The sequence below is a fragment of the Austrofundulus limnaeus genome, unplaced genomic scaffold, assembly GCF_001266775.1.
Source record: "Austrofundulus limnaeus strain Quisiro unplaced genomic scaffold, Austrofundulus_limnaeus-1.0 Scaffold1848, whole genome shotgun sequence".
In the NCBI taxonomy this organism is placed as follows: Eukaryota; Metazoa; Chordata; class Actinopteri; order Cyprinodontiformes; family Rivulidae; genus Austrofundulus; species Austrofundulus limnaeus.
Window position 1 is genome coordinate 33796 of NW_013954250.1, and position 9885 is coordinate 43680.

The 9885-nt window shown below is 34.3% G+C and overlaps 1 protein-coding gene across 1 annotated transcript in view; it reads left to right on the plus strand.

The window, feature by feature from the left end:
* Positions 1-6878: 6878 nt before the first annotated feature.
* Positions 6879-9885, plus strand: part of LOC106536507 (uncharacterized) — a gene marked incomplete at its 3' end in the record, with an annotated part of 5966 nt that continues 2959 nt past the window's right edge. Inside the window, 7 exon segments of the mRNA XM_014033802.1 lie at positions 6879-7248; positions 7647-7755; positions 7880-7983; positions 8069-8344; positions 8471-8564; positions 8721-8788; positions 8900-9118. Coding sequence (XP_013889256.1) covers positions 7647-7755; positions 7880-7983; positions 8069-8344; positions 8471-8564; positions 8721-8788; positions 8900-9118 — 870 coding nt within the window.

The following is a 9885-nucleotide window of genomic DNA, read 5'->3' on the forward strand; positions in this document are numbered from 1 at the left end:
AGCATAAAGTATGTGATATATAACAAACAATTCTGATACTCAAACTTCTCAAATTTTATTTATTTACTGCGTTTGTTGGAGAGAAATTTGTCCAAGAAGCTAATGATTAGGAAGTGAGGAAGATTTTTCCCAATCACAATGAAAATGACTAGAGATGATTTCCAGGCTAATTTGGACAAAACATTTGTAGTTTGTTGGAATTCATTCAGTTATTTGCATTTAATATATTTTTTTATTATTTATTGCTATGCACTTTGTACAATTCATTAATTTTCTTATCAAATTTATTTTCAACTCTATGTGTTGAAAATAGTTGTACATGTACAAAAGCTACATCTTGTCATTGAGGATTATTTTTAGATTTTTAGAACAAACTAGTGATTTTTGATTAATTTTTAGTTACAGACAGTCTTTGAGGCATTTGGCACACAGTAACCTCCCTACCACAACCATCTCCACCACACACATACACACAAACAAGAACCTTGAAATGCAAATCAATCTTGAACTCTGAACAATCCACAGACACACATATAGTAAATACACATCGTTGTACTTCCATCAAATAGAGGACTTTGCCTTGACTTCCGTTCATTTTTGGAAATGATTTATGCCTAACCCAGACATTTTGCCTGACCCTAACCATTACTAGTCTATAGCTAACTTTAACCTTAACCCAAACATAATGCATCCCATTCCTATAAAGTTAGCTATAAGAGTAAAGTAGAGCTGCAAAAAAAGTAAGGACCTCACTTAAATAGTAACTGTTTTGCATGTGGTTCTCAGTCTGTAGCTGAAACAGACACATTCAAATGTTTGTTCTTGTATCCTCATAGGGACTTTGCATTGACTTCTATTCATTTACGCATCGTTTCTATACATTAAAACCTTACACTAAATGTAACCTCATAGACATGGGTGCAGTTAGCATGGAGAATGGGGGAGGATGTGTGTGGGGTGGGGGGACACACACATCCCCCAGATTTAAAGTGACCCTGATCAATTCCTCCCACTTTCCCTGATAGGACGAGAAAAATCTCTGATCAAAACTGATGATTAACTTAGATCAGTGACAATCCCACACAGCTGCAGCAGCACTCAAAGACAGCCCGCTCCCCCTCCCTTCATTTTTCTCTGTGACAAATAGAGAGGAGTGGTGCAGCATGCACACATTTGTTATTTCATTCTCATGGGAACTTTGCATTGTTTTACATTCATTTACCAGTTGTTTATACAGCCTAATTGTGACACACCAAAAGTATTTTCCCCAACAGGGAATGGGCTTCTCCCCCCATAAGCAATGGGCCCACTTAGGAGGCCTCTGCTCATATGGATTTTATATCCATCCCCACTCACCATAACCATAACCATAGGTATTCCAGGTCATTCAACAACTGAATGTTAGCTATAATTTAAGTTCAGTGATGACTTTTAATCTATTATTGAGGTGTTTCTAATCAGTTGAACTGTATTTTAATGTCAAGAATGAAGAAACGGACGCTATTAAATTACAGAAATTGGTCAATTCAAACAATTAAAGTAATACTTTTATTACTAGCAAAAATAAAATGTTTTTTTTTTAGAGTTTCAGTATTTTCTGCATAAAAACAGTGCTTCATGGGCAGAGAACTAACTTTTAACAACAGTAATGCCACATGAAATCAAATTTAAGACCAACTTCACAACAAACACAAATGAGGACAAACAAGAACAATTAGTCATCTCTTGATCTATTCATGTTAGATCATATTTTATTGACTTTTTAAAAGCCGACAGACTTCAGGTGGCAGTAAAACAAACCCAATATTTAATCCATCTCCATGTCTGTTGATGTAGGAGTTGACAGTCAAAGGTTGTTATTAATATCAATCTGTTCATTGTGTAGTTAATATTTTAAACGTAGTTTCTTGGCACAATGACATGTTACAAATAAAAGTAAATCAAGAACAAACAATCTAAAAGTAAAATTCTCGTCTAAACTCATTGTTTGGGATAAATTGTCACCTTAATTTCATTATCATGGCCAAAGCAGTGAGTTTAAAAACATTTGTTTTAAAACTTAAATAAGCTGCGCTATTTGTCTCCTTTAGCTGCTCTTACACTGTCGTAGTTCTTTGTATCCAGCTTGGAATGGATTGTTCTAAAAGAAATGTTGCAGCTGTGTATTTGATCTTTTTTGCATTTTGAACTGTTTGTTATCCCTTGGACATGTTTAGAAAAACAAATTCAAAAAAATTTTATATAATTTTGATGAAAGCAGAAATAATTTAGATGAAAGCAGTAATATCACAAACATGTTTTCTCTTTATTTGGTTAATGTCTGCCATTCAACATCAGCAAGTTAAACTTTTATTGAGCATTGTCAATAGTAAAAAAAAAAAACAATTTAAAAACAAATCACACCACACTTCTAATTAACTAAATAAAATACAAAAAAATAGTTAATACAAATATTTTCCATTTTCTTTGTTGAATTTAGTGTCTCCTCATTGTTTTAGGCAGGCATGCACATTCTTCTAGGCTAGAATGGAAAAAGTTTAAATGGAAATGGCATTTTTTGATTTCTGAGCATTTGAAACATGTTTTCTCTATTTTATTAATGTCTGTCATTCAACATCAGCAAGTTTATAATTTTATTGAGCATTGTCAATAGTTAAAAAAAAAACACTTTAAAAACAAATCACACCACACTTCAAATTAACTAAATAAAATACAAAACAATAGTTATTACAAATTCTTTCTATTTTCTTTGTTGAATTTAGTGTCTCCTCATTGTTTTAGGCAGGCATACACTTCCTTCTAGCCTAGAATGGGAAAAGTTTACATAGAAATGGAATTGTTTCATTTCTGAACATTTGAAAAATAAGTATGACTATAATGCTGCATACACTCTTAAAACAGATGTATTAAAAACAACACATGATGTGTCAAATTTTAACACATGCTGAATCAGCTCAGGGACAACACATGTGTCATTTATGACACAACTAATGTCATTTATGACACAACTAATGTAATTTATGACATAAGTAATGACAGTGGGTCTCAATGTGTTACACTTATGTTGCAATTTTTTACACAATGTGTGTTAAATTTACACAAAATGTGCTTTAAATGTAATAACACATTTTTTGTGTTATTTTTTAATACATCTCTTTAAAGAGTGTAGAATAAACCAAAGCTTTCATGTGCACCATATTAGATAGCTTTTTTGTTTTTGTTCCTGCTCTTTCTTTGTTTCTTAGCTGGAATCTCAGAAGGAGTAGCAGTGACAGGTGTGCACTTGTCCGTCTTCTCAACATCATTTTGTTCCTGGCTGGATTGGCATGGATCATTTTGTTTTTGGCATGCAGTATCTTCTTTTTGCCCTGCTCCATCTTCTTTTTCCCATGGATCATCTTCTTTTTCTGAGTACAATTTGGCAACATCAGGTAGATTATTGTTGTTGTTGTGTTAGTACATTAGCATGAATCATAAAATTATTACAAAAGTGAACAGTAATGCTTACCATATTTTTGAAAATATTCTATTGACTGCAGGACATCATTATTTAGGATTTCCGCTTCCAGTTTTTGTTGAGTTTCATTTAGTTTTTCCCTTAAGTAAGTAATCTGCTGTTGATGAGCATCTGTCTGTCGTACAATACGACAGTTGTGATCATTTTGTTCGGAGAATGCCTTTCCAACTATGACATACAGCTCCTCTCTACTCACACTTGGATCTGTGCAAGCATACTGATGAGGGAAAAAAAAACATGCATTAGTGAACAAAGTCATAAATTTAAGAACAAACAGGTGTTAAATGTTGTGTTTGAATTATTTATTAGGACAACTATCAGTTATATATTCTACTTGTGAGGCTTTGGTGTGTTCCATATTAAACAGCTTGATTATTTTTATGGTTTTTGTTGTCAAGTTACACATACTGTAGGTATATTTTGAACAATGCCTGCCTGCAACTGTAAAACAAGCTTGTTGTTTGCCTTTAACAAGCCAAAGTCTGTTTGGTTGCTCAAAATATCACAAAAAACAGCAGGCTATTGGACCACATTAAAACCTTTAAATGTTCATTTATGGAACAATAATTTCTTGTTCAATAACTATATTTTTAATGACATAGTAGCTATGTTACTTATCCAAGTAAAACACAGTGTAATTCATAAAGTTCTAAATGTACACCAAATAGTAGTCAGGTACAGAAATTCCAATAGTTTAGCAGTTGATTATGATATATGTTAATTGATTGCTCAATATTAAAAATAATGCCATTTGTTTACAGTACACACTATTTCAAATTCAGTTATAAATTGTACACTTTTCTACATGGTGATAAGAACTTAACTGTGCTGATGTACAGCACTAATTATAAATTGTATGTTAAACATTAGGTATATTAAATACTACAGATAACTGGTTGTACAGATTAAGTCACTATCTCACCTTTAAATTTAAAAAAAAATAAACAAATAAAAAAATATATATCAATAGCTTTCAGGAACGTCAGTTTTATAATTCTTTGTCAAGTAAACTTACAGTTGCCAGCTGTCCAATCTGGGCAAGGTGTTGTACAGTTGGGTCGTCACATTTTTGAAATTTTATTGGTGAAAAGTTTGCCATGATCTGCAAAAAAAATAAAATAAATCAAATATAATAAAATAAAAATAATACGAAAAAACAAAACATTTACTAATTGGTGTATAATACTTAACTCAAGGGGAAAATGAATAAATTAGGCTGTCCAAACTAAGAACAAAGGAGTACTGAAAGATGTAACTTACATTTCTCTTCTGTTCTGTTTCTATATTTTGTCCTTACTGTTCCCTGTTTTTGTCTTTGCTCTGAAATGGCCTCTGTTCCACTCAAAGATTGTTTGTGACTTTAGAGAAGGCAGGACCAACCTACAGTGGGCATGTCTGTGAAAAGGTTCCTTTAATGAACTAAGGAATATTCAGGAGATAAAGCCCTCAGTTGCTGTTTTCACGGCTCATTCTACCTCTTAAGAACACCCTTTGAAGTAAACTGCCTTGTAATTGTATTTGTAGCTGCTGACCAGACATGTTGACTCCACATAAATGTTTTTCAAATTTGTGCCATGTGAATTTAGGTAGTTTTACTTCGTTTTCAACATTAGAACTGAATTTGTAGCATTCGAACAAATGTGTTACTCTTCTGAACATGTCTATTTGAAATATGATTGGTAAATTTAACTGTGTTTTTATAATAGAAATCAGAAACTGTATAAAATGTATCAATTAGTTGAAGTAACTCAGCTTGCTCTTGTACATATTAAAACCAACATTACAGACTGAGAATTAAATATCACAATTAATTATGTTTATTTGCTAAAATAAGCTCTACGGACAGCATAAAACCCTTAACTGCTGCTTAAAATTTAGACTTCCTTTACAGTGTTTTGTGTCATTCAAAGAAAAAATACAAAGAAATGTACTTGTCTATGTTATTTAGGGGATGTTGTTTTTATTCGTGATAGTGTTTTGTGAACAGTAAAGGAATGACAATAATCAATTTTTTTGTCAACCCTGATACTGCTGTAATTAGTTTTTTTTTTTTGTGTGTTATGTATTTATTTATTTATTTATTACTGTTTTTATTTAACCAGTGTTTGACCAGAAGTTCCCATTGAGATTAAAACTCTATTGTCAAGAGAGATCTGGTCAAAAGGAGAATTATGATTACAGTTGTGGAAGACTTGTCGGTAGGTGGTGGTGGTGGGGGGGCATCATCTCTCCTCCAAGAGAGTTCTTCAGCCTTCTCGGTGCCTTCACATGGTGGAGAAACAAGTTTACCTATGATCAAAACTGATGTTGATATGCAAAAGTGGACCATTTGCTGATCATTAGTGCCCTGACTGTCACCTATTGTTGAAAGTGACACATTTGCAATAACACCTTTGTAAAAGGGAGGCAGACACGGCAGAGACCTCCCAGTGCTAAACGACAGCTCACATCACATACTGCTCTCTGAACCTGCAGGGGGAGGGTGGGGCACTGTGTGCCTGTGTCAGTATTATTTTGTCTGAAGCCAGCTTTAAAAAGAGCTCAGCTGGTTTGATCCAGGTCCCAAGGTGCGTGAGCACACAGCTGGTGGCATATTTTTTTCTAAATGTAATTGATAGAAGTAATTACAACAAACATGTACAGGAGAGTAACTAAAGACAGCAGCAGAGTGAGGAAATGTGGTCAGTCATTCAGTAGTCTAAGCTTTTAGCAGCAGAACTAAGGAATAACCCAACCCTGACTATAGGATTTACCAAAAAGGAAAAGGAAAAAAGGAAAGTCTTCAGTGTAGTCTTGAGATTTAAAAAATTATCGTCAAGGGACCTGGACAAGATGAGTTGTGAACTGATCATGCAGTGGCTGTATACTCATATTTCTGTCAGAACCTAGAGAATAAACAAACTTTCCTTTAGACCTAGGATGGTTTTTGTTTGTGTTTTTGCTCCTACATGCTGCAAAGACTGTTAAAAGACTGAGTTAATGCTGCAAAGACTGAGTTATACAAAAAACCTTCACTGAAGGTTTTTTGCATACATGTCAACTTGTACGGATTGTCTGTAAGTTATAAGGATTTTATGTCATTTTGCAGGTATACGGACGTATAGAGCAATCTCATGGATTTTTTCAAGTGTTACGGTTTTTTTCAAAACCTAATTTTCAAATTTATCTAACATGTCAGAGCCTGTAGGATGATAAAAAAAACAATAAATAACATCATATAGCCATCTTCCAACCTGCTCTGCTGCTAGAAATAAGTTTTGAACATTTTTCTCTCTCCTTTCTTCCTACTTGACAGCAGGCACATTCATGTATGCAGCATGTGGGCAATTTGAATCCAAGTTTATGTCATTTGTTTTTTAATGTGAAATAAGGGAATTTGCTGTGCAATGYTGTAGACAAAATAAAAAAATTCAATCTGTTTTATTTAAGAAATTTACTTGCTACTTTAGTTTGCAAACTATTTAAACATTTTCTTCCTATGGGTTGTCTCTTTTACATTCAAGTATCTAGGAAAGAATTTGGGGGTGTACTAGAGGACTCCACCCCTTCATGACTCAGCGGTTTCAGCAGTGTCTTTACCACTTCTGTGTTTATTGGCCACCTCATTTGGGAGAACTTTCACAAGCTGTCTGTCTTATCACAGTTGTAAACTTYTTATTCTGTGTTCAAATTCAGCTTTTTTCGTTTTCATCATTTGTTTTTGTCTTAATCATTTTACATAAGTTCAAAAGGTAAGTATTCATTTTATACTGTTTTTATTCAGGTAGGTGATGAACTACAGCTATTTTTTAGATATAACAACATAGTTATTAACCAAGTTTTAGTTATTTCCAGAATGGAAAAAAAACTTTGATGCTCTAACATTTTTATATAAAATATAAGKCTTGTACCTTTGCACCTAAAAGTCTATTCAGTTTATTTTTTATACCATTGTCATGATTTCATTTTTATATATCCTACAGTTGTGTATATAATATAAATATATAGACTAACATAAATCATTTTTAGAAATGGATATCCCATTCACTATAACATAACATATATTTTAGATTGTGAGAAGAGTGTTTGTACATATTTTAATATGTTTGTAAATTTYCTGCTAAACATTTCCTGTCTTTTTAATGTGTAGATGCCTCGTGCCAAAGGTCATCGTCGTGCTCAGGCTATAAAGCGTAGAGAGGCAAATCCTCAACCCTTTGATTTGAATATTCATCTAAATGACAATCATTTTCATTCACGTAAGTTTGAAATCATTCCTCTTTATTTTAGTGGAAAGTTGTACACATACTGTACAACATAATATGTTTTTACATATCCATAAAATTCATTATTGTTATGTGTACTTTTGATTGTAATGTGCAGGATGTGGTACAGGTGAGAGACATAAACCTAGACGTTGGCCAACTTCTGCTCATACAGGCAGAATCTGCAAGTTGGCTATGCCTGCTCAGTTCACAGACAAAAAGGTAAGTAGTTTTGACTTCATTTTATAAATATATAAATAGTTTACGACTTTATATCAATACTGATGAGCTTTTGTTGTCATTGCAGTTTGTCTTGGTCATCGGTGATTCCCATCTCCGTTSTCTGRTTGATCAATTTGTTAGCATGCYTGATATGGGACACTTGAGTTTYGGTTACCTTTCTGTTCCTGGTGCTTCTGCTGAACAACTAAGGACTGAAGTCTTGAATGCAGATTTTCCTTGTACTCCTGAGGCAGTCTGTTTGTTGGCTCCAAGTAATGAACTCACTGCCAGCAAAACCATTAATGAAGCTGGGAAAAACTTTGAACGGCTGCTTACCACTGTTTGCAACCTTTGGCCTAAGGTTAGTTGATTTATAACAATGACCTTTTATCTAATAATATGAAGATTGCTAAAGTTAGTACTTTGGYTGTTTTGATAATATTGTACTAGGATTGATTTTTTTTTATCTAAACTTTGCTTCTCATAGGTGTCTGTCTTGGATTTCCCTCCAACATTAAATACCGAAATTAGTCTCCAGGATCTTTTGCGACAAGAGTTCCACAGAGTTACTGCACGAATAGGTAAGTCAGTTGCATATTACTTACATGCAGTAAATTTTGATGAGCTTGCACTTTTTTYCATAAACAGTGCACCTAAAGCTTATATACCACTGTATTTAACAAATTAAACCGTGTTAAGTACAAGWGAAATAATAATTGTATTGCCTTTATTTTTAGGTGTGAAATACTCCTCCTGTGTTGAACGCTACTCTTTAAACAGTCACAAACTGTGGAGCAGAGATGGGGTACATAAATAATTAGGGAAAAATTTATTTAATACATATATGACGAACATATATACAGTATATATATGATTCAGTTTTTGTAAAAACAACATTCCTTCTTTCTGTCTCTAGGCTCATCTCAGTGATAATTATGGCATGCCTATTTTGTCACAACACATCTGGGAAACTGCTTATTTTCTAGTAAACACTCCAGTTTCCAAGCCCCAAGATTTGTCTACAGTATCATCCTCTAGATCAAAATGTGTTCCAAAAGTGATTGTGAAAGGAGATGCTACAGTTCCACAACAGTTTAACCCCTTTGATTGGACAGACGTTACATCAAAAAATAAGGTAAAGTGTTGTTCCTATATAAATGAGAGTTTTACAAGTGCATAATATTATTTTATCTCCAGCTTTTATTAAACTTATTCAAATTCATATTTATGGGAAGATGCTTAATTGCAGTGCTTCCCAAACCTTTTCTGATGGGCACCCCTTTGGTTGATAAAAATAATTTCATGTCCCAACACACACACACACACTATGTCTCTCTATCCTTGTGGGGACTTTCCATTGACTTCCATTCATTTTTTTGAAATTTAATATCCTAACCCTGACCACAAACCTTAAAGCTAACCTCACAGGTATCTATCTACCTGACCCTAAAACTAACCTAAACTCAAGTCAGACCTTGGTCCTAAACTGACCCCCACACCCACCCACCCAACACACACACACACATACACACACACACACATACACGTTTGTTTCTTGACCCACACCCACACACACATACACATACACACACGTTTGTTTCTCGACACCCTCCACCACCACACACACACACATACATGCACATTTGTTTCTCGACCCCTCGCCCACACACACACGTTTGTTTTGTTCTTCAACCCTCCCCACACACACACATACACGTTTGTTTCTCGACCCCCACCCACACACACACATACACACACACGTTTGTTTCTCGACACCCCCCACCACCACACACACACACATACACGCACATTTGTTTCTCGACCCCTCGCCCACACACACACGTTTGTTTTGTTCTTCAACCCCCCCCCACACACACACACACACACACACACACACACACA